Here is a 25,957-nt window from a genome sequence, read left to right on the forward strand (position 1 = left end):
ACAGCTTCTGATAACTGATTGACCTTGGATAGTTCTGACCTCTTTGGGCTCAGTTTCCTCGTTTTTAAGATGGGTATAACAAGGACAATAACAGAGCTGAGAGGAATGAAGAGAGTTAATCAACATAAAGCACTGATAGCAATGTCTGGAAAGCACTCAATAAATATTTGCTAAAGTTACAAACTGGGAGATGCCATGTTTTGAGAAGGTGGCTGGTCCGGGAAGCCATCTCTGAGGAGACGACGTTGCATGATACGATCTCCCTGAGGGAGGACAATGAGGCAATTATTATTATTATTATTTAAAAACTTTATATTGGAGTACAGTTGATTAACAACGTTGTGTGTTAGTTTCAGGTGTACAGCAAAGTGATTCAGTTATACATATACCCGTATCTATTCTTTTTCAAATCCTTTTCCCATTTAGGTTATTACAGAATATGGAGCTGAGTTCCGTGAGCTATACAGTAGGTCCTTGTTGGTTCTCTATTTTTAATATAACGGTTATTTAAAGAGCTGGGGGAAGGGCACTGCAGCGCTGCAGAATAGGGACAAAGGCCCTGATATGGAAAAGAGTTTGAGAATGTGGAAGGATGGAAGGCAGATGGATTTACCAAAGCAGAGTGACCACAAGGGTCCATGTTGAGAAGAGAGAAAGTTGGAGGGACTGAGGGGAGACATGTTCCAGGGCCTTGAGGGCACAGTAAGGAGCCAGGTGGCAAAAAGTCAAGTGGAGATACCTAATCTATGCTTTGAAGAGATCATTCCGCTGTGTGGAGAGGCCTAGAGTGGAGGCTGTTTAATGGCCGAGGAGAGCTATGGGTTGGTGAAGCATGGTGGTAGGGGGGAGATGGAGAAACGCTAATGGAATCAGGATGGTATCGGGAGGGTTTAGGACGGAGCATCTGGGTAGATGGGGTACCACTCACTGAGATGGGGGGGCTCGAGAAGAAGGAGTGTGTGTGTGTGTGTTAACTAAAGAGCCCTATTTCTGGGAGGTGGTTATTAAGGGTCCTTGAAAGCAGTTGGTCACATGAATCTGGAATAGGGGGGAAGAGGTCAGGGATAGAGCTAGGACCTATTGGAGTCAGGATGAGAATGAGACCTCCCCTAGGAAGATAGAATTAACAGGCAGGGAAGACGGAAGGACCAGGACCACTCCTGGGTCCCTCCAACATTCAGGAATTAGGGAGAAGAGGGGAGGACAGCCAAGGAGACTCAGAAGGAATGGCCATGGAGTGGAGGCTAACCAGGGAGTGGAGGGGGCAGAGAAGCCAGGAGATGGATGGTTTTCAAAAAGGAGGGTACAGTCGACCATGCTGAATGCAGCTGAGAGTTTACGTAAGATAAGGACAGAAATGTGCGGTGGACTTGGCACCATGGAGGTCATTGGGTGACCTTGACAGGAACACTGGAGAAGTGAGAACAAACGCCCAAATGGGGTGAGTTGAAGACTGATACGGAGGCGAGAGAAGCAGAAAAAAATGAATGAAAACTGGAGGAGGGTGTGGGTTAAGAATCTTGTTTCTCTAAGATGGAGACACTGTACCATATTTGTGGTTTGAAGTTAATGATCTTGAGAGAGATTGAAGATGCAGGAGAGAGGAAATAATGGAAAGGATGAGTGTTTCAGAAGGTGGGAGAGGAGGGCTTTGCCTCTGACAGGAGCACGAGGATGGCTGCCGTATTTACAGGAGAGAAAACAGAGCAGAACAGGTTCAGACGTAGGCAGACCTGTAGATTGGCCGGTGGGCCAATGGCAGGCTCCTGTCTGATTACTTCTGTTTCTTAGTGAAGGTCATGGGCAAAGAGGTGGAGGAACGTGGACGGTGCAGAAGAAAGTTACTTGAAAAATGACAGGATTGCTAGGCAGTGTTGCATTTGTTTGTTGGTTGTTTTTTGGGTTTTGTTTTGAGATTTGTGGCATAAATTTCAAGAGACTGCCGTCAGCCCAGATGCGTATTTTCTCAGCAACATTCAGTAGCTCTGATCAAGGGTAGAGGGGGTAGATGGTTGAGTGGGGGTCTTGCTGGACAAATGTAAGGAGAGAAAGGCAAGGCTGTTGGGAAGAGATGCAGGAAAGCTGATGAAAACAGACCATGGAATCTGAGGAGGGTAAGGGAGACGATGAAGGCGGGAGGGGTTGATCGATAGTAGAATCTGCGGTGGAGTCGGCTGGATGGAGTTTCCATCACTGCAATCCACGACCTAGAGTACATGAGCTGAAGGATGTGGTGAAGCCACAGGGAGGACAGCTTGACGGTGAGATTTCAGAAATGGCGCCCTTGCTGCAGTGACCACGTGCAGGGCTCACATGGGAGAGAGTGCTGAGGCGGAAAGGGGGGTGTGGGTGTTGCAGGTGAGGGCATCCAGGGGCTGAGACATCGTGGTGTGTGTTGAATACGGAAACCTCAGACGGTGGCCGTCTCCTCTGTGATCCCCCAGCACCATGCACTTAGCATACGACAAGCAGAGTGGCACAGACTCTGGGGCCAGACGATCCGGGCTGGGCTTGAATCTTGACTCTTTTTCTTGCCAAGTAAATGGATTACCTAACATCTCTGTGCCTCAGTTTCCTTATCAGGAAATGGGGTGATAATAATATCCACCCCATATGTTGTGCACACTTAGCACGCGTAAGACTCTTGTAACAGAGTTCGAAGAGGGACGGGCACATGGTAAACACTCAGCTAGGACTCGCCTAGTTCATCCGCCAACCCACACTACGTCCATTTAAAAGAGGCCAGGCGCTACGCTAGGTGTGATGCCACAGTAGACAAGAATGTTACGTGAACCATCTGAATCACTGAGCACCCAGAACGGTACTCAGTTGTTTACAGGGCTGTTTCCTTCTCTGGTCAGGACCTCTGTGTCTCCTGGTTTACACAGCTCCCTGTACACTGCGCAGAGCCTAACACACGGCTGGGGTGCGATATATGGTTAATGAATGAGGCCATCAAATGAGCAGACCCAGAGCCAGGATGCGGTTTGCCAACCAACTTCATTCTTGCGCCTGCTATTGTAATCCTCCTCCAGCTGGAAGGGTCCAGGCCTGGCACGTGCTGACAGAGAAGACAGGATTAGGGAAGGAGCCTCTCAGGGCAGCCACTGTGGTGATGAGGGTGGAGGGATGGTGGGGGAGGATGCAGGAGAACGAACGCTTATCGGTTTATTGATGGCGTCGGGGGCCGGGCTCTTTAATGGCACAGTGACTTCCTGCCTCACCCAGCACTTGGTACTTAACAGCTGCTCAGTTAGTATTTGGAGACAGACCAAGCTCTCCCCAGTTAAGGGGCAGGGGCAGGGGCAGCGTGGCTGGGGCCAGAGCAGCTGCCCACATGGAGCCGTATCAGGGGCATGAACTTCCACCACACGACCTGTGCTCAGCATAGCCTTTGGCTTCTGTTCGATGCCCATGTCCTACTCTTCCTTCCCACGGTCACTTCCTGGTACCTTGCGGGGATGCCACGCAAACCTGGTGGGGGGGAAGACGTTCCTATTTCATGGCTCTAAATGTACTGATCCATTCGTCATTAAAAGGAAACATATTTGGTTGTGGATATAAGCAAGAGGTTTATTGGAAACTGCTGCTGTGTATGATGTGGTATTAGAAATAGAAATGTTGAGGTCTTGAATCATATCCTCAGGAATCTTCCAGTGCGACTGGGGAAGAGACAATGACTAGCTATAGAGTTAGCTGTTAGCTGTGTGAGGAGTGAGCTGAGGGTGTGGGCGGTGAGCCTGAGCTCAGAGAGCTCTGCGGGGCTGCCGGGCTTCATCCATAGGGCTAGAGGGTCTACAGCCCCAGGGCACACCGTTCACGTTAGGATCCATGCTGCCCCTGGGGTTGTGTGGTACAGGGGCCCAGCTGTTAGTCCGTGCTTTCTTTTTAGGACGTTATCTATTCTCTCTTCCCTAGTGTACACTCTGACCCAAGTCAGGACAATCTGAGCGGAGGGTCGAAGAGGCTCGGGACCCATCTACTCTGGCACGAGATGCTTTGCTTCATTTCAGTCTAGAGCTGTCCACTTGCAGCCTTCTCACTGATTCTGTGACTCCTAGGTAGCCTTCCAAGAAAACCCCTTTGCTTTTGTTGGCTGGACTAGGTTTTTGCTGCCTGTAGCTCAAGGACCATGGTCGCTAGGGGCATGAACCAGTTAAAATCCCTCATGCTGGCCCTTGGAGAATGGGACACAGCTGACTCAGGAGCAGGGTCCCAGGACGGGAGTGAGTATGCCCGTCCATGTCAGGTCTGGTTGGATTCCCTCGGACACGTCTTGTACCCACTTCATACTTCTATTTAGTGTTCTAAGGTGACACAGTGCAAACTGCTTGACCCTGGAGGCTGATAGATGGGTTCAGGGCCCAGCTCTCCTACTCACTACGTGTCGATGGATGATTTGCTTAACCATCCTGCGACTCAGCTTCTGCACTTGCAAAATAGAAATAGGAATACCTGCAAGGCATTGAGCGGACTCGGAGCTTGTGTGTCGGCTCACGGAGAAGATTGGGGTCCCCGGTAAGGGTAGAGACAGCAGCTGTTCGTTGTACAATTATTCACTGGATGTGAAGGAGAGTGAGGTGTGACGGCTTGCGTAGGGGATGCTGAGAAACACACCAAGGCTGGGTTTGGGAATCTTCTTCCTGAGCCCATGTGCACAACTGCTAAGTTCTGCTGGTATCTTTTTTTTTCTTTAACTTCTGTTTTAAAAAATGTATGAGTGCTGTCCTTGGAAGAACACCAGTTGAATGATATCTAGCATTTTGTTTTGCTCATTTAATGCTCTAAGATTTGCTAATTTGTGCCTCACTATTAAGGTCCTTTACTGGGGTGAACGAGTGTCATGAACTAGAGCTTCTTCACTTTACAATTTCAACTGGAGCTTTTCTGGGGACCCACGAAGTTGCTGAGAGTTGCTGCAAGTAACTCATGAAACTATCTTTTTTTTTTTTAACCTGATGAAACAACACCTTCCTTTTTCAGATCATCTCTGATTCGGAGATTCCTTTAATTAACATCCTCACACTCCAATACGATAGAAAGAGCCCCAGTATGGCTGTACCCACTTCTTCCTTTCCTTCTTTTGGAATCTTGATCAGTTTTTAATGTGCAGTGAATTAAAGAACTTCACCCTTCTGCTTCTGAATACTTGAAGCCATTTCTGCCCATCAGCTTTTCTGGGGACCCAGATCTTTGTGTGGTTGGCACACAGTGTCTTTTTAGAGAGGAAATGGATTTTAAAATGTGGACATTAAAGGTCCCAAAGAGTGTGGATCAGACTGATATGAGGCTGGGAGCTGCTCAGTGACCGAGGCAGATCATGGCCTGGAAGCAAGTGCTTGTAGATTGTGTGGATTCCGTTAGATGGAATCTCACCACTTCCCAGCCCTTGCTAGTATCTTATGGGAATTCCCTCCGGTCTTTCAAACTTATTACAAAAGTGTCATCCATATTTAAGCATCATTAGGTCCTTGACAGTGTAAAAATACTTAGAGTTACAATTTATCAAAAATAGGCCAATTAGTATATTCCGAGCAAAGACTTTTTTACATGGATCCTTTATTCATTTACTCCCATTTGACCCCCAGGGACTGGGGAGCAGCGTTGAACTAGGAGGACACAGCCCACATCCTGCCGTCCAGTGAGTGGGCGGCGTCGTGGGGTCCAGGAAGCGTGAACATGGGCTGCTGTGGGCAGTGGTCCCAGGGTGAAGAGGGAGGTTCCGGGCGGACCAAGAGCCTCGTCTCTGGAGTGAGAGGGAGTGAGCGCTTTACTCTGAGTAAACTCTACACTTGTTCCTCTCTGCCTTCGGGCATTTCCTTAAAGGCCCCAGATGCGGCCGCCTGTGAACCACATCCTCAGCTCCCGAGCTCTGACCAGCCCTGCTTCCTTCGGTCTCAGACCCCAGAGGGTGTGTCAGCATCTCTGGTCCCACCAGGCAGACCCTCATTTAAATTAATAAAGAACCTGCCTGGGGTGGGGACACAGAGGAGTGTTCACTGCCTCTGGGGCGGATGCGGCTGTAAATTGAACCCCTGCGCTGCCCCAAAGCCTTGAGGTCCCATCAAGGTTTCAGTGGATTCCGGGCAGGTGTGGGCAGGTAGCCCCAGGCTAAGTCCAGGTCCAGATCTGATGTTTTTATTATATATATTTGGTGTGTCCTGATTGGTCAGCTTCTCTGTCTCCTGGACCATGTAGCCTGTTACCCTCTAGAGCCTCGGCAGGTCCCCCCCGAGGGGAGGTCAGAGGAGGACTTCCGCGCTGTGAGCATGCCTGCACCATCTCAAGAGTGATCCTGCAGCTACACCGGTGCAGTAGAGCAGACGGGGCCACAGGGGATGTGAGTGGGAGCGGAGACTCCCGGTGTCCCGGGCCACATCCCTTACCCGCTGTGGAGTCACGGCAGCCCTGGTGGCAGCCACCACGCTCTCCGACATCCTCCCAGGTCAAGGGCTTCCTGCTTTCCGGCTGCTCAGCAGCCCATGGAGGGCGACTGGGCGGTGCAGGACCGTGTCCCCCGGAGGACGCCCTCAACCAGGGAGGATTGGAATCTAGGGATAAATGCCCGCAGCCTTCTGACCTTCAGAGGGATGATTCTGAGACACACATCTCGGTTCCCCAAGGGTCCAGTGGGCCGACCCTACTCCACGCTGGTAATCAGGTCCCTGACACATGGCTCCCTGGCTTTTCCTCTTGCCCCGAGTCCGTCTCACACGTCTCTCACCCTGCATCCTGATGTCACTATCCAATAAACTACCCCCTGAGTCCTTGTCTCTGGCTTTGCTGTGGGCAGGGAGGGACCCCAAACTGAGATGCTTCCTGGCAGAAGGTACACTTTTCCCAGTTTGTATGAAGGCCATGTAGGAGCTAGAGGTGGTCCTGGGAATGTGGCTGCCAGTATATTTGGACCTGTTTCTGGTGATGGAGCCATGCAGCCTAGAATGTACATCTGAAGCCCCTGGAACCTGTTCTCTGACTTTAGCCCCAAAGAACAGGAAGGAGGATGGATGCCCTGGATGTCCCTGTGATGGCTCCAGCCTCACCCTTCCAGAGAGGACAGGGCGAAGAGAGAGGGACAAGGAGGTGACGACCGCAGCTGTGCCTGGAAGGGGGTGAGCGGGATGTGGGTGCGGCTGGGAGGGCGCCAGCAAGTCTGAGGGAAGAGGGAGCAGAGAAAGGAGGGGAGAGGCGCCTGGCCAGCCTCTCGGGCTTTTTCCCCGTCATTCAGCTGGAAGGAGTTGTATTGTCCCTGAGTAGTGCACCCAGTGGCGTAGCCTGTAATATATAAAGTAAGCTTTAAAAACCTGGAGTTGAAAGCTTTGGGATTCCTTGGCATGTCAGGTGACCCTTTCGTTGGGAGGATCATTTCTGCTGCTACAGGGGGCTAAGTGGTTAGAGCATGATCAGTTTCATCCCCAGCATATCACGAGATGTCCAGCCGGTTGTTGGCCCCTTTGGCTGCATGGAGGGTCAGCCTGTTCCAGAAATCGTAGCTTGTCCTTGTCAGAATCACAGTGGTACTTTGGAGCTCATGACTATCTAATCAGAGTTTGGGCTCCTACGTGAGTGTTCTTAGTTTTGCCCATGCTGACTACTTTGATTTCTTGCCATGTCCATTCAAACAGGCTTGTGAGAACTTCTGTATGACCTTTTACTACTAGAGAAACCTACTGTTATTTATACTTGGAGACATTCACTGGGTCCTTGCAATGGATCATGTATAAAACTATAAAATGAGCATCCTTCCAGGGCTTACTCACTCATGGCCCTGCTATTCCACCTCTCCAGCCACTCAGAGATGTGCTTGTTACCTGCTCTTTTTACCCTAATAGCACGCTGGCCTCTTCTCAATGACAAACTCCTATAAGGGCTCGTTGTCCATCTTACTCCCTTTAGAGAAATGTTCCCACACATGGGTCTCGTCACTGACTTCTAGCCAAATAGTTTCTCCTCTGGGCAGGTGACATGGCGGGTGGGAGCTTTATGGGGTCTGGGAAAGGGGGACAAGAACAGCCCAACAAGGCAAACCTTTTCTGAGCAGTGATAGGATCCCCTAACCGAGAAACCTGTATCTTGCCCCAGCTACATGAGCAGCTGTATGATCTGTGAAGTTCTCAGAACTGTGACTTCTAGGAGGGCATTTTTCATTGAAAACATACAGAGTATGAGTTTTCCTTGGATTATGCACAATTATTTGGCCTCTTCACATGGTCATGGTATGCAGAGGTTGGACAAGTTGTACTGGTTTTCCATTTGGAGGTTGTACTGGCTACTGATGCCCTTCCCCTGCCCCAGCAAAGATGTCCATGTGCTAATTCCCAGCACCTGTAAATACTACCTTACAAGGCAAAAGGGAATTTGCAGATGCAATCATGTTAAGGATTTTGAGATGGGAGATTATCCTGGATTATCTGGGTGAGTCCAGTGCAACCATAAGGGTCCTCATAAGAGGGAGGAGATCGGAGGGAGAAGGTGATGTGAGGATGAAGCAGAGAGGAGTGATGAGGCTACAAGCCAAGGAATGCCAGCTGCCTCTAGAAACTAAAAACGTCAAGGAAATGAATTTTCCCCCGAAGCCGTCAGAAGGAACACAGTTCTGCTGACCCTGATTTCAGACTTCTGGTGTCCAGAACTGTAAAAGAATACATTTGTGTTGCAAGTTACTGAGGTCGTGGTGATTGGTCACAGCAGCAGTAGGAAACTAATACACTGATCTTGGACTCAGAGAGGGGCCAAGAGTGGTGGCTTGTTTGGATTTGGGGTCCCAGCAAAGGGCCCTTTGGAACCAGGACACCAGCATAATCTAGGATTCCAGCAAAAGAGAAGGTACCCGGGCCTATGGCTGGACTAGAGAGTGAAATTTCTAGCATAAATTCATACAGCTGAACTCAGGACAGATGGTTAAAAAAATTTAGAGCCATATAGAAACTACCAGGTCAGAGAAGTTCAATATAACATTCTGCAAAGATGCCACTGCTCTATATCTGCAGCATTAAATATGGCAGTCGCTCTCCACATGTGGCCATTAAGAGCTTGAAATGTGGCTAGCATGGCTAAATTTTTAACTTCATTCAAATGTCAATGATTTAAATAGCCATCTGTGACTAGTGACTACCCTATTGGACGGTGCAGTTTTAGGTCAGCACTGTCTAATAGAAATATAATGTGAGCCACATTTGTAATTTGTATTTGAAAAAAAAGGAAACAAAAACAAGTGAAATTAATTTAATAATACATGTATATTCACCTGAATATTAAAAATATTATAATTCAATGTACAACCAATATAAAAGTATTGATGAGATATTTTAAATCCTTTTTTCATACTACTTTTTTGTACAAAGTCTTCAAAATCTGGTGTATACTCTACTCTCAGAGCACATCTCACTTTGGACGGGCCACATTTCTAATGCTCAATAGCCACATGAGACTAGTGGCTACTGTACTGGACACAGAGTTAATGATTAAGCCACGGAGGGCCCAGGAGGTGAAATGATTTTCTCCAACTTCATTCCTCCTACAAGGGTTTCTTGTCTTTGCTGCCCAGGTTTCCTCTGTGAGACCTGTAGCATCTGGCAGTAAGAAGGGAAGGAGGATTTAAGTTTTTTTCCCTACAAGCTAGTTTTGGATTTCTGTGGCTAAGCATTTACTATAACTCTCAAAATACAAATTGTGCATCGGTGAGCTGATTAGATTCCCAGAAATGGAAATGAAGAAGATGGTGGTGGGAGGAGAGAGAAGAGAAGAAATTGAGTTGGTCTTCAGACGCCTGTGGCAGCCACAGGAAAGAGCCCTGTGACTGGAAATGATGAAATAGACATCACAGCGTGAGGCCCCCCTCAGATTGGGGGTCTCAGGGCTCTCAGGCTCTTTGTTACCAGCCACCCATGGGGTCCGAGTTTTGGAGTGATACAGGGGAGCTGGGAGTTGGCCTTCTCAACTAGTTTCTTAAATGATTATTACACGGAAGTGTAAGTCACTGAATCAGATTCATGAAATTCCTCAACAGGCCGAGAATTTGTAAAGGATCCCATATTGTCTTGGAGAACGAAAAATTCTTTGGTCCTAGGTCATCATTAGCCTCAATATTCTGGGCTCAACAAAAATAAAGAACTGATGGATTTCAAAGGACAAGTTTGACACATTCTTGGCTCATTTACAAAAAGGCATGAATTTGAAGATGGAGGGAAAGCTCCCAGGGCTACAGGATTCCTTCACAGGCAATATGTTTTCTTTCTTTTTTCTCACTTTCTTCCTTCCTTCCTTCCTTTTTCCTTTTCTTTCTTTTCTTCTTTCTTCCTTCCTTCCTTTCCTTTCTTTTCTTTTCTTTTCTTTCTTTCTAGTAAAAAAAAGTCCTTTTTTTTTTTTTTTTTTTTTTTTTTTTGCTTGGTCATTGCTGGTCCCCTCTCTAGGGTGACCATTGTTTCTATTGTTTTGTTTTGTTTTTGGCAGTTCAAGGGTGGGCATTTTCTGCCAATGCAATAATAAACCACTGTTTTTGTTGATTCTCCATGAATTTGCAGCAGCAGCTGCTGCCTGGTTATCACAAGCAGGAAATCCACAGCTACTTGAAGTATGCAGACAAAGAATAAAACATGAAGAGAAGAAAGGCTGAAGGCTAAATCGCTGGTGCTTCAAATTTCCAATTCCATGAGAAATGCAGACAGGACTCTCTCCCCAGAGGCAAGAGGGGGCTGCGTAGGCTCTGCTTTGTCAGCCACCGGAGAATACACAGCTTGGACCCAAGTCAGCCTCCTGCTACCTCTGAGGAAAAAGGTCCTGAACTTCCAAGCCTCCAAGGCTCTGCTGCCTCTCCAGGCCTTGTGAACATGCAGACTTCCACTCTGAGAGTGATGACTTCAGGGGCTCAGAGCCCCTGCTTGAGAAATCCCTCATCGGCCTCAGGAAGCCGCTGCCATGTATCACCTACTGAGCGCGTCCTGTATGCCAGACTCTATTCTAAGGGCTTTGTATATATTGTCCAGTTTTATCCTTACAACAATCCCGTGAAGTCACTTGTACTTCCTTGTTTTCAGATGCAGAAACCAAGGCTCAGGGTAATTTTGCCTGAAGTCACGTAACCATAAGGGACAGTAACGGTTCGTCACTGTGTAAGTCTGGCTTCCAACCTTGTGCTGATTCGTAACCAGGCTAGTGGTTCCCAAGGTGTGGTCCCTAGACCAGCATCATCAACCTCATCTGGGGACTTGGCAAATTCTCAGGCTCCTCCCCGGAGGTGCTGAAGGGGACACTAGGGGTGGGTCCAGCAGGCTGTGGTTGAAGAAATCCTCCAAGTGATGCTGAGGCAGGTTCGAGTTTGAGAACCACTGGACCGGGCTAAGCTGCTCGCTCTCCAGTGGTGAGGCAGGCAGCAGAAACTTCTTAGAAAATAATATTGGTTTTGGCAGCATGCTGCCTGCAGCTCTAACATGACGGTGAGGATGATGACGGCAGAGAACCTGTGTGATCCCCAGGTGGCAGGGAACCATCACTCCCTTCAGGGGTCTGTTGACTCATCCAGAGGAAACGGAACCAAGACACGAGAGTTCCCACGTAGGCCACACTGTCCTCTGGGCTATGACCAGTGGTGGGTGAACGACAGGCCCAGAAGCTGGGATGGGGAGAGACTGAGGAAACATCCCAAGGACCAGCAGAGCAGAAAGCCTGAAGCAAAGCAACTTGGAGAAGCAAGAGGTCTACAACGGCCCAGAAATCAAAGATGAGCAAGCAGGCCGGCAATGCTACCCCAGAGAAGATGTATTCTTAAACTGCGGCCTCAGGTAAAGCCACTTATTCCCCTTCTTTTAGAGCAGAAGTCAGTGACCGAGTTCCTGAGGCCTGCATTTATTAATAACGTGTGCCGTGAACGCAAAACCCTTGAAAATTGAGGCCCGAGGTAAGGCTGCGGTGTGCTTGATAGAGGCTTTTGGGCCATTGGCATAGATAAACGGTGGAACTTCTTCAAGGTAGCACTTGCCTAGAAGGTGTTTTGTCCTGTTTTCTCCTATAGGTACAAGGTATGAGGCATTTTGCAGAAAGTGTTTGTGGGAATTTTTCCAAATCTAGGCAATTTCCAAATTTCTTCCATTTCTTAGACCCGAGAAAAGGAGCACTTAGAAACAGAGACAGCAAGGACAATGGAGCTCTGGCTGATGAAATGTGAATTGCTGATCTAGACAGAGCTGTTAGGACTGAACTCTGTATAGTTACGGTCAGATTGAGAAGCCTCTGCAACTGATGGTCTCAGGTGATGGCTGGGCTCACGTGCTCAGCGTGAACCAGGACAGACAAGAAATGCCCAGGTTTACAAGAGGGAGAGAGGACAGGTGGCTGGCATGAACGCCACTAAGATTTCACCTTCATCTATTCATAGATGTGAAATCAGGGAGATTTGCAGCAGCGTCCCTTAGCTGCTGTCAGGGATAGTATCTGCCTTGCGGGCAATGTCATGTCAGACCTGAAAAACTGTTCTCAGGGGATCTTCTCTGCTGTATATTGAAATTCATCTAATTATGATGTATTCCCCACTTTGGACAAACACTGAATGTAGGTAAGTTTGGATTTACATAAAAGATAAACTAGGGAGCAATTATTTCTTGACTCATCAGCTTGCAAAACGTGTCACTGTCATATTTATTTTAATTCCAAGCTTTCCCAATGCATTTAAAATTAAGTCCACAACTAATGTTTGCCTGTAGCCTATATATTGCACGAAGTGAAGTATGGCAGTATCTGTTGTGTGTATTTCATAATAGATTTTTGCTCCTTCTGGAAAGCGGTTGTTGCACATGTACAGGGACGGGTGCACCATGCATCAGCAGTTCTCACGGGACTGCTGTCTTCTCTGGGATTCTGATACATGTATGACGTCAAGTCCTCTCATCGTGTTTCCTTCATGTCAATCACAGCTGTCAAGTGTCAAAGAAGATCCCTTACCCTGAAGGTCTCCTAGTTTATGATCTTATATATCCTGTGCATACGTGTGCACACATGCACACGTGCACACACGCAGGCACACACTATCTAACCACATGGAGATTCTACCGGCATTACTCTTATAACTTGAGACACAGACCTACTAGAGAATGCACTTGAGGACACGGGGAGGGGGAAGGGTAACCTGGGACAAAGCGAAAGAATGGCATGGACATATATCCACTACCAAACGTAAAATAGATAGCTAGTGGGAAGCAGCCGCATAACACAGGGAGATCAGCTCGGTGCTTTGTGACCACCTAGAGGGGTGGGATGGGGGGGTGGGATAGGGAGTGTGGGAGGGAGGGAGACGCAAGAGGGAAGAGATAGGGAACATATGTATATGTATAACTGATTCACTTTGTTATAAAGCAGAAACTAACACACCATTGTAAAGCAATTATACTTCAATAAAGGTGTTAAAAAAAAAGTTTACTGCAGCTTCCCTCCTCAGGGTTAGTAATTAGGTGTGGTCTCTAGGAACATTCAATTTAATCCCAATTCAGTCGTAGACATGGATGGAGCCAGTTTGAAAGCATCAAGATCAAGCAAAGCAAATGGACCTATATGACCTGATGCCAGGAGGAGAGAAAGGAACAGGGGAGCATTGACAGAGTAGGAAGTAAAACAGGGGCAAATTTTGGTTCCTGCTCAGTGAACCCACAGCCGGTAAAGGGGGAGCATAGGGAAAGTGTACAGGATGGATACTAGACGATCCAACACTTTGATTCAGATTCTGTGTAACTCCAAATACCATTGAGTGTTAAGTAGGTTATGGTTTTTTTTTTTTTTTTTTGTGGTACGCAGGCCTCTCACTGTTGTGGCCTCTCCCGTTGCAGAGCACAGGCTCTGGACACGCAGGCTCAGCGGCCATGGCTCATGGGCCCAGCCACTCCACGGCATGTGGGATCTTCCCGGAGCGGGGCATGAGCCCATGTTCCCTGCATCGGCAGGTGGACTCTCAACCACTGCGCCACCAGGGAAGCCCATGATTCTTTTTTGAAAACTCTTATTTACTATCCAGAGGGGAGAGAATTCATCCTCTCTAGCCTTTCCTACAAAGATCAACTAATATTTAAAAGCGCAACCTTGTAAATTTATTATAATAACAAAAGAGATTTCCAAAAAGATGGAAATAAAGATCTGCAGTACCACCATTTAGAGGTAATCATGATTAGCACCTAAGTGTATACTATTTCGGAGTTTTTTTGGTGTATACACTTACATACATTTTAATAAAAACAAAATCCAATAGTGGGTACTCTTTTAGAGCAGCTTCTTTGTCACTTAACAATATTCTTATGAGTATCTTTTTATGTAACTTAATAATCTCCTACAACATCATTTAAAAGCACAGCAGATTGTACCTTTGGTTGAAAAATCGGCTGAATTCAGCCAATTCCCTATAATTGGACATATAGGCTGTTTCCCCCAAATTATCCATCACACCCTAAATGCGAATGTCAAAACAGCATCATTGGCTCTTCAAATCCCATGTGCTTTTGCCTTAGAGCTAGCTGTGGAAGATGCAGAAGAAAAGGAAACATTTTATTCACACAGTCTTACTAAGCCTGACCCATTCTGTAGTGTTATCTGGCTTGGGGAACAGCCTGCTGGGTGCAGAGGAATGCATCGTAATGCCGTGGAAACATCACACAACTCAACTGCAGCTGATACCGTACATACTGTGTAGCCTGTGGTGGACAACAAGCCTTGTCACCGCTCTGGTGAGAAGGACCTGCAACCCCGGAGGCACTCAGCTTTCTCCTTAATACGTCACCGGCCACCACTGGTGTTTGAGCTTGAATTGACTTCACTTCTCATCGGTGCCGTTTTTTCCCCTATTCTAATCACTTCTTTTCAATAGAAGCATTCCTGCAGTAGGTTTGTGGGTGGGTTAAAAAAGTTTAATAGCCCAAGAAGCCTCTGAATGTAAGATTTTACTCTTTCCTGGCTTATGTAATTGACATAAGCATCTGTTTATGCCGCATTTGTGTATCGCTTTTCTGATCGTTTTATACTATTTGAAATGTCCTGGCAATCCCCCAAGTTCGGCTTCTCAGCCCACCTGTTCAGTTATTAGCCCCACAGCAAGAAAGCCAATAAACGGCTGCAGGGCTGCCCAGTGTTCAGATAAGATAAACACCAGCCTTTCAAGCTGCTGAACTGAATTGGACTACCTCAGTTTGGGGAATAATATCTCTTCTGTTTTATTAAAGTTATTAAAACCATTCACGGAGGAAAAAGTAGTTCCGTTTTCTTAAACGTGGAGGACCAAGATATTTACTAGGGTTTGACGTGCTTTTGGCCTGTGGCGTGCATAAACATCATCAGATGGTCACTTCTGAAGTGGGCTGGTAAACTTGCATTTAATCCATCATATGCAAATTCAATTATTTATTGCATCTTTATTCGGTTCCAGGCTTTCTTTGTCAGGTCTGCAGAGATAGAAACGAGCAAGAAAGATTCCCCCTTCCTTCAGGGAGATGACAGTTTGAAGTGTCTGCCTTCAAGGAACACTTGCACACACACTATATAGTATAATTTCAGCTGAGATAAGTAAGAATGTGATACTCCAGGAGGATCCAGAGGGAACATTTCACCAGGCTGGGGGCTGGAGGAAGGTTTCCCAGAGGAGGTGATCCTTGAGTTAGGTCTGGGCAGAAGACAAAGGGGGAACAGATATTCGAGGCTAAGGGGACCATCAGAACAATGTCATGTGGGTGAAAACACAGGGTGTGGTCGGACAGTGGCAAATGACTTATGATAAAGCTGGTGCTAAGGGTGCATCCTCGTGGGGCAGGATGTGTCTAGAAACAGGCTAGAGTCAAATGTGTGATGAACTCTGGTCACTAAAAAATTTAAACTTTGTTCTGTAGAGATGGGGACTCTTGGAGTCTTTTGGGAAGGGGGGAGACATGATCAGATCGGTATTTGAGAAAACCATGCTGGCGGCAGTAGGGAGGGAGGGAAACCAATTAGAAGCCATTTCCGTCATCCAGGAGGGAGATGGGGAGACTTTATCCAGGGAGTAGAAGGAAGGAGAAGTGAGGGACAGCTCAGTATGTGTCCTTTCTTACTAAGCTGGCGGTACTTCCAAGCATACCACTATGCCAGTATGCTTGGAAGAATGCATACCATACATTTGGGTCCAAGAATACTTATTTGGGAGAAACACTGGAAAGATAAGCCAAAGACAGGAGATAGGACAGTAGATGCCGGTTAGAGGTATCAGCTTATGAAGACGTCAATCTTTCTCAGGGGGCTTATTATTTAGTTATCAGTTCAAGATGCTTTGAGGTCCTCCAAAATATTCTGTAAAATCAGGAATGCTTGCAGACCATCAGCATTTTATGCTATATTATATATAGCTTCTAACTGGCTTTCAAAGAACCTAAGGCAATCAGGAAAGTAATTCTGTATTAAATTTCCCAGATTGCCCTGTTCCAACAGGTTGAGTCCATTGGGAATGACCTCTACCCATCCAGTTTCCTTGGCATTTTATACCTCTTTAATGCAACTTGGAGGAGTTGTCTTGTGAATCTCCAATCCCTTCAGACCATCATGAATGTCTTTGAAGGAAGAAACTATTTTTGGTTCATCTTCAGGCTCCCCAGAGTGCTTGGCACGGAGTAGGGACTTAGTGTTGAAGGAAGGGTGGAAGGAAGAAGGAAGTGGGAAGGAGACTGACTGTAGGGAGCGGAGTTTGGTACAGGCATGGCCGAGGGCAGGTAGAAAAAGTTAAATAGGGGCCAACTCATGAAGAGTTCACTGTGCTGGGGAAATACATCAATGCACCCGATTAATCAGAAATATATCCAGTAAAGTTGAAAAAGGAAAACTGACTAATCATTCTTTGGTAGGTTAGTTAAGAATTCTAAAATGTCCTGATTCGAAACAAAGTCAGATCACTGGCCAGAAAGAGTTCTTAAATAATAATTTGGAATAAACTCCTGGTCAGAAGGCACATTCGTACATTTCATTGTTGGTTCTTTTGCTCATTCATTCCTTAGAAGCCAAGATTAGGGCTCTGGAGCCACAGCCTGTCCAGGTTGAAGCCATGGGTCCTTCACCAGCTCTGTGATGGCACAAGGTCCTAAAACTCTGTGCCTTGTTTTCTGCATCTGTAGAGTATTAATAATACTAACTCTTGAGGGTGGGGTAGGAAGTAAATGACTCACTGGATGAAAAGCTCTTAGAACAGTGTGTGGTACCAGAGCTTAATATTGCGTTAGCTATTTCACTCTGTATATGTGCTGTCCTTAGCACTCCCTATGTAACAGCACATTCAATATCCTGGGAATAAGAAGATGGAGATGATAGCACCCCATCCACAGAAAGTCTCTTGGGGATGACAAATGGGAGTGAACGATTAGAGGCCAACATGGAAGGTGCTAGAACTGAGCTATGAGTCCCACACTTCGGGGAGCAGAGAGGAGGGTCGGGAGGGAGGGCTGAGCTGAGGCTTGTCATCTGCACATCACAGCCAAGCCCACCCTGCTTCTTCCAGCCGGCACGCCCTTATATTCCCCCATTTTCCTGCACAGACCTCCCTTGTCTGCATCCCTTAGGATGGGAAGGGGACCCCAATTCTTCTCGATTGTTTGTTCAGAAAGCACAACTGGCTGATTTCTCTCTAGTTTGCGTGAATGTGGAAATAGAGAAGCAGGTGTTTGTGGGCTGTGGGATTAAGGGTCTGCTCCCCCTTGGCCGACGGGGACGGGAAGGAGGCCCTGGGAAGGGGGACAAGAGCAGCTTCCGGGGAAGGCCAGTCACGGGTCAGACCCAAGTTTTAGTTAAATACTCAGAGGCATCTCAGGGCCTCAGTGAAGGTGGTGGTGAGGACGAGGAGGACGTGGCGGGGGACAGGCCAGAGTGGGGTACGAATAGCAGAGGGTTGGGGGTTGGTGAATTGGAGAAAGAGGAGATAATACAGTGGGTTTCATGCTTCTATTCAATATATTTTGAGTAAAGATACCTAATGTCCCTATTGGCCATTGACTCAAAGGGAACGACCACAGTTCAACAGTGACGTTTGGAAAGCTTCGTTTTATCCCGCCAGAGTGTATCGAGGAGACCCTGCCACTAAAGGGATCGCTGACGAGAAGCCTGGAAACACTGAATCTCAGTGGATTTGGGGAAGCTACTGGTTCTTTCTGTCGCTAGTCATTTTTCACAAGGTGCCACCACTAACAGTAACAAGTTTCCCTTTGTACACACCCAATAGGCACATTTCATTTGATGTTCACACTCCCCCGTAAGGCAGGCCCTGTGGGATGGGCCGTGCGGTCGTTTTTATACAACACGTGGTGATACGTGAGGTTAAGCTCGTCCACAGGTGAGAGGGGAAACCCAGACGCCGGCCTGGGTGTCCTGACCTCCGCCGCAAGCTCCTGTCCACGTCCCTCTGGGCCTCAGCCAGCCATCAGCCAGCCAGACACCTACCTCCTTTCCTTCTTCCGCAGAAAGAAAACTTGGGTAGATCCACTTCACAGATGGGGTAGGAGAAGTTCAGAATGGACAGGCCTTTACTGAAGAGAGCGATGTCCAGAAACAGCCCCTTGATATCCTCCCCTGAAGGGAAAGGGAAGACCAGCTTTCCTGTTAGTGTGGGTTTTGCTGTGCATCAAAGTGTTCAAAATTCATAAAAGCATGAGCCAAAGGACCTTTCTTTTCCAGAAGTCTGCACTGTATGGGGAACAGTTTTCTTTTTTGGTAAAACAGCATTTGGGCAATGCTACTGGGACAGCCCTGGGGATGAAACGCGGCCCTTTCACTAACTTCATCTGCTTGGAGCAGGTAGTTGACCTGCTCCCCTGGCCTGATGCCATGGCCCCTGAATGTGGCGGCCGGGGGCCTGGCTTCCACAGCTTCTCAGCTACGTAGTCCCAGGTGCCTCCCCTGAGAGCAGTGGCCTGTGGTCCAGCCTGCCTACCCTCACCGCTGACGCCAGGCAGACATTGTCCCGTGGTCACACAGGAAGCTTCCGGCTGCTCTGCAGAGCTGGCTCCTGACTTTCTGCCTTTTTCTGCATCCCTCCCTTTTAGGTTTCACTCACTCCTCCTTCTATTCCTCTTTCCTGCCTGTCTCTCCCTAAAGCATCCATGGAGCTGCTGGTATAGAGCCCAGAGGCTGTGCAGGGTCTGGAAATATGAAGATGCATGAGAGTCCTTGGCCTCCGGAATGTTCCCTCCGTTTCTCTGGAGTGATCCCACATGCTCAGTTTATTAACTCCTTCTGCCCTGGTTTTGATGAATCTGTGTTAGAAAGGAGATACACTGGCAGCTATAGCAATGTAATGACCAACGGTAATGACACGACCACGTAAAAATAAACCATCAGAAAGTGTTCTGGCTCATTGATCATGGCGGAGGGAGAAGATATTCCATGCCTTTGCCCGTGTCCAGGTTTAAGAACTTATAAGAGCTATTTGGGGGATGAAATAATGCAAAGATAAACCGTGCTGCTGGTACCAGACTTGTTTGTGGCTGAGACAACTAAGCCAAAAAGGTCTCTCTTAAGCAGACATCAATATTTAGGCTCAAAATATTTTCTTTATTTTGCTGCATATACTGATTCCAGGTGCTTATACTGTCCAAATGAGCGCCTAGGGTCTTTTTGGTACAAGAGCACGGCATTAAATGAGAGTTCTGCTCTATCTGGAAATGACCCAGAGAGAGGAATGAAAATGCAAATGGAACTAGAGTTAATTCCAGTGAGTGGCGGGGAACGGTGGTGTAGCAGCCACCGCAGTGAACATGAGCAGTTGGGTGTCTGGGCCACGAAGAGGTTGTGTAATGTTTTATATATATTGTGTCAATAATTTTTTACTTACTCAGAATGATTCCAAATCTGATGTTGAGATTTGGTGATAATTGTTTGTGACACTGGTCAACAGAAAAGCCAAAATCTTGTAATGCGTCTGCCAAGAAGAAAACAACAGATTAGGTGTGAGGACGCTGCATATGCTGCAAAAGCTCATATTCAAAATGCACAGCAATTCTTTTTTTAAAAAATTCTTATTATTAATTTATTTTTAACATATTTATTGGAGTATAATTGCTTTACCATGTTGTGTTAGCTTCCGCTGTATAACAAAGTGAATCAGCTATTCGTATACATACATCCCCATATCCCCTCCCTCTTGCGTCTCCCTCCCACCCTCCCTCCTTATCCCACCCCTCTAGGTGGTCACAAAGCACCGAGCTGATCTCCCTGTGCTACGCGGCTGCTTCCCACTAGCTATCTGTTTTACGTTTGGTAGCATATATATGTCCATGCCACTCTCTCATTTCGTCCCAGCCTATCCTTCCCCCTCCCCCCATGTCCTCAATACCTGTTTTATTCCTTCCTTCCTCCCTTCCTTCCTTCCTGTATCCGAAATACTTTTTAAAGTGTACAAGCACGTATGACCTTGTACTTTGCCCTTTGACCTGTCCCACAATAATTAACCTAAACACAGGGTTCCTAAAGGCAAGAGCCAGTGTTGGTTTTGTTTGTATTGTTTTGCTTTCCATGTCCTTTTCCTTTATGTTTCCCACCGGGCCCCAGAGAGGACTGCTGATTTTAATTGAGAGTCTATGTTATGTGAGTCACTGAACTGTGCACTTTATGAGCCATCGACTTGATTCTTTAGACTCCCCAGTGCCTAGCACAGAGCCTTGCTGTTGGACACATAGTAAGCACTCCATAAATGCACACATGAGTGGACGGATGGGCCATGTATGAAGCTACCTCAGCTTCAAATCCAGCCTTCAGGGCTCTGCTGTGTGAAGCTGGGGGCGCTCTTCAATCACGTTTCTCCTTTGCCACCTGCCAGAGATGCGCCAGAGGTCAGACTGGGGCTGAACGGGAGAAGGACTTGCTTCTTCTTACATGCTTGCTGATGCTTGAGCGTGTCACCCGGCGATGGCCTATCACCCTGGCAGTGGCGATTTGTTCCAGTGTCCAGCTCTCCCTCTCTCTCTCTTTTTTGTTTTTCACTTTATACTACACTTTATTTATTTTGCCCTTTTTTTTTTAATTGGAGTTTTGCACCTTCTTGGAATCAGCTGAGGCTCAGCTCTACTGGCTCCAAGCTTCTGTGATGATGGTACCTCAGAGGCCATCACCCCTTCCCCAGCTGGCAGCATCTCAGCACCTCAGGCCCTCTTTCAAGCTTCCAGGTTCCAACAACCCTAACCTGTGTCCTCTGCTCATAGCCCTCTGGGGGTAGCTGCTTCCTCACTGCTTCCTTCTGCTTTTCTGGTTCTCTTACAACTGCTTAACCAACACTCTGTATTAAATTTTCTCTGTTGAAATGACTGACAGGGTCTCTGAATTCCTGACCAGACCTAGACTGATAGAATGAATGACAATCCTGAGAGACAGGCATGATTGTCCTCATTTCACAGATGGGAAAATAAAAACTCAGAGAGGTGGTGCTGACTTACCTAGGTTCAAGAACTAGCAAGTGGCAGAGTCAAGATTCAAACCCAGACTTAAAAACAAATAAATAAAAAGTTGCCACCCAGTATTGCACAGAGGCACTCACAAAGTAGAGCCTTGAAGACGTATGTTAAGTTTCTGATTAGTAAGATTGCCTGGAATATTTTGCAGGCAGGCATATGGCATCTGGCAGTTCTGTTTCATAACTGGTTTCAATTTCAGCTTAGCTATGGGCTCACATTTGTCGATGGGAGTGTTCCAGACCATTTAATCATCCACATCACTGACCTGGAAGACACATAATTGTCTGTGATTTCTGCCATGGAAATGGTCACTAGGCTATTCAGCCTTACGAATCTAATCTAGGTGCACTTTTGTTTGATGAAACCCCCTATGATCTGGTCGCTAATTTTCTGGGGGGATAAGCCATTTTCTCTTATGCTTATTTTACTTCTTCATTGGCATCTTTGTGTCATCCCAGGGTTTCTTTCATCTTGGAAAATGGGAGCAGGGGGTAAGGAGACAATTGTTTCTGCTACACATTTGGCCCTCGGTATGGGAAAAGAGGCCAACTAACAGACGTTTAGGAACGTGCATCCTCAAAATTGTGAACAAATTTAAGTTGCGATCTGCGGAAAGGTAAAAGAGGCTAACCATGGGTCACTTAGCTAATTAGCAGGTGCAAAAGTACACTGTGCTTATCAATATCTTAAATGTATAGATGGAGAGAATAAACTAAGGGCAGGAGAAGGAAATAAAACATCTCCCTGGCACTGGAAAAATATTATTGTTAGGAAAATAATCTTAATAAGAAACAGAGTTAAAAAGGAAGCAGCAGGTTGCTTCTCTTTGTGGATGTGAGTATAAAAACAGAAAGATAGATTGCTTAAAAAGTGCTTAGGGCTTTGGTGCTCTTTTCTAGCAGTTATTCCAATTTTATATTTGAGAGCAAGTTTTATATTTAAGAGTGAATTTTATATTTGAGAGTGAGTATGCACTTTGCAGTTGTCTTGGGGAAAATGACATCCGTTCCTCCCATCCCCCCAATCCCACCCTCACACACGTATAGCCTTTCCTCTTTTGACTTGTATTTTCACTCTGGCACTTGGCATGCTCTATACCAGGCGTCCCCAACCCATGGGCTCTGGACCGATAGCGTCCACGGTCTGTTAGGAACCAGGGACGCACGGCACGAGGTGAGCAGCGGGCAAGCAAGCGAAACTTCATCTGGTGCCCCCCATCGCCCCCACCACTCCCCACTGTTCCCCGCCGCTCCCCGTCGCTCCCCGCCGCTCCCCACCACTCCCCACCGCTCCCCACTGTTCCTCACCACTCCCCACTGTTCCCCGTCGCTCCCCGTCGCTCCCCGCCGCTCCCCGTCGCTCTCCACCGCTCCCCACCGCTCCCCGTCTCTCCCTGTCGCTCCCCACCGCTCCCCACCGCTCCCCGTCTCTCCCCGTCGCTCTCCACCGCTCCCCGTCACTCCCCACCGCTCCCCGTCTCTCCCCACCGCTCCCCGTCTCTCCCCGTCGCTCTCCACCGCTCCCCGTCACTCCCCACCGCTCCCCGTCGCTCCCCACCGCTCCCCACCGCTCCCCACCGTTCCCCATCTCTCCCCATCTCTCCTCATCGCTCCCATTACCGCGTGAACCATCCCTACACCCCCAAACCCCCCAGCCCCTGTCTGTGGAAAAACCGTCTTCCACGAAACCAGTCCCTGGTGCCAAAAACACTGGGGACCGCTGCTTTACACTACATTATATTTTCCTGTAAACCTCTACTAGATGCTTCAAGGCAGGCTCCCCTGCTTCAGGGCCCAGCATAATATCTTAAGATTATACTAGGTTCCAAGTAGCGGTTTATTGAATGAATAATAGAGGTTATCTGTAATCAACTTGTGCAGAACTTTAAAGCCAGATTTCTCAACCTTGTCACTACTGACATTTTGGGTCGGAAATCATTTTTGGGGGGTGGCTGCCCTGTGCGGCAACACCTCTACCCACTAGAAACCAGTAACATCCCAGCCCCAATTCCAGCCCAAAGAGGTTACAGACATTGCCAAATATCCCCTGGGGGACAAACTCGCCTAGTGGAGAACCATTGCTTTAAAGAATTGCTTTCTCGGGCTTCCCTGGTGGCGCAGTGGTTGAGAGTCCGCCTGCTGATGCAGGGGACGCGGGTTCGTTCCCCGGTCCGGGAAGATCCCATATGCCATGGAGCAGCTGGACCCGTGAGCCATGGCCGCTGAGCCTGCGCGTCCGGAGCCTGTGCTCCGCAACGGGAGAGGCCACAACAGTGAGAGGCCCGCGTACCGCAAAAAAAACACAGAAAACAAAAAAGAATTGCTTTCTCAATTGCCAGACAAATGCCTCAGAATCACCTACCAAAATTAAAGACAGTGGGTTGCATTTTTAAAGGAGTTCTCCTTTTACAGTGTAAGAATTGATTGGGAGCAAGGGTGGGGGCATTTTTCCTTGGACGCTTGCCTCAGGTAATTCTGACCACATATAAATTGGATTATCTGAATGTGGCTCTTCTGAAAGAATAAAATGGGAAAGTTGATGAGAGCTGGTGTTCCTGGGCTTCGAGGGCAGAGATAAATGTTTCTTCCAGACCCTTCACTGTAGAGCAGTGAATGGACTGAGGAAAGAGGCAAAGCTTCATAGGAAAATATATGACCTGTTCATGGAAAATATTTTTTCCTTTGCCTCTAGGCTATACCCCCTTTCTGTCTGTTCTGTCCTCATGTATGACCTCTGCCTAAGAGAGGCCAGCAGTTACAGCGGGTGAGGCTGACGTGCCGCAACCTGTCCTGCTGTCCACACACACCAGGGACAGGTATGCCTGGAAGGCAGGCTCCTCCAAACGGCTGACAGGAAATCCCTTGGTGGGTGGGGAAAGAGGCTGGGGAAGCAGCCAGCAGCATCTGCATTCCTGCTAAGGGCAGTCAAATGCGCCCTGGAACTGTTCCATGCTCCTTCATGGAGTAGAATAGACTTAGATAAACGGGTAAGATTTAGCACGCGCAGGTTCTTTACACATCTCAGCTTCAGAGCCACTCTTGGGCCTTGAGTTCTGTTGGTTGCCTGTGCTCTCCCTGGCGGGGGCTGGCCCTGGACGGTTGTCCAGGAGAGGATGAGCTGGCCTGGGGTGTTTCTGGCCAGTGTTGGGCTCTCAACTGGAATCAGGGGGAGGACGACAAAACTCAGCCTCTGGAAGTGCAATTCCTCCCCGACGATGGCGGGGCCGAGGGCCTGATGGGGCCAGGAGCTGGTGTGTCTCGGGCGAGCCACGCGTCCCTAAGTCCTCGAGCCCATGGTGGTTGCTCTGTGCCCTGTGTCCATCGTCTGTGTTGCTGGTTTCATGGCTTGAAGGACAGAGGAGGGGGGTCGTCTCTCATGCCGCCAGTCCCATTTTCCAATTTCATATCTCTGCTTGAGGCTTTTTAACAAATTGTGTATTTTGAAATTATTATATTCTCACAGGAAGTTGCAAAAAGATAGAAGTTTCAGGTATCCTTCACCCAGCTTCCCCGCCACGGTGACATCTTACGCATAGTACAGTATCAAAACAAAGAGATCCAGTTGGTACAACCCACAGGGCTCTTTTAGATTTTACTAGTTTTACTCACACTTGTTCACGTGTGTGCACATGTGCTTGGAGTTCTATTGCTTGGGTTTTAAATATTGTTGCAAAGTGGGTGAAGCATTGGCTTTCCTGTGCCCGTGGGGAGGAGGGTGGAATTCCGACAGCAGTGTCACCCTGAAAAATAGCTGACACCCCTCCAGCCTCCCCTCCACTAGCCTTCCCCACGTTCACGTCCAAGGCCATCCAAGGTTGTCCACGACCTTCCTGCTGCGTGAAGGTAGTCTCTCTCTCTTTCTCCTTCTTCCTCTCTTTCTCCCTCCCACTCCTTCCCTCTTTCTCTGTGCTCCCCTCCAGCACTCAGGGGGCTACATCCTGAGATCCAGAGCACTGACTTTCTTCTAACATCCCTTAACCCACACGACTTTAGGAGCTGATATTGCTTCCTCCGTGTGCTGTTGGCAGAAAACAGGCTGCTCCAGGGGAGTTCGATATTCCACGGCATGTTTTATCATCATTATAACCAGGGTATTTGCCTTGGCACTTAGGATGGAGTTTCTGAGTGTGGTTGAAAATCTAGTCCCAGGCCAAATATTAGCAGATGTACCTCTACTATCTTTCAGAATTCTTTTGCAAATGAAACAAAATAAACAGATCTTGCTTTTGACTTCTTCTTTTAGGTTGGGTGATTACCAGCTCTGCAAGCTTGTACTGTTTACAGTACAGGCCTAGTTGTGCATGGATCTGAAAGTTTGCTTTCTTACATGGCAGTATCTTCACAGGAGAGTTTTAATTTTCTTGTGTGATTCCTAGGATAACATTCAAGGGTCATTATGGATCCCTAAAAAAAAAATGGATGGGGGGGAAGTCTTCGGTGAGAAGCCATTGCTGGAAATCCATTACCATGGCAACAGAAAATTAATATCCTCTTTTCTGTCCTTGATGCGCTGTGGTGTGTTTCTTTCCCCGT

At 47.6% G+C, this 25,957-nt stretch overlaps 1 protein-coding gene across 1 annotated transcript in view; it reads right to left on the reverse strand.

Annotated features, from left to right (window-relative positions):
- The window catches only part of LY86 (lymphocyte antigen 86), a 51,168-nt gene that overhangs the window by 4,358 nt on the left and 20,853 nt on the right, over nt 1-25,957 (reverse strand). The window contains exons 2-3 of the mRNA XM_082638304.1: nt 19,811-19,897; nt 18,421-18,549 (exon numbers count right to left, since the gene is read on the reverse strand). Coding sequence (XP_082494430.1) covers nt 18,421-18,549; nt 19,811-19,897 — 216 coding nt within the window. The remainder of the gene's footprint in view (nt 1-18,420; nt 18,550-19,810; nt 19,898-25,957) is intronic.

The sequence above is a fragment of the Mesoplodon mirus genome, assembly GCF_964341445.2.
Source record: "Mesoplodon mirus genome assembly, chromosome: 12".
Lineage (NCBI taxonomy): Eukaryota > Metazoa > Chordata > Mammalia > Artiodactyla > Ziphiidae > Mesoplodon > Mesoplodon mirus.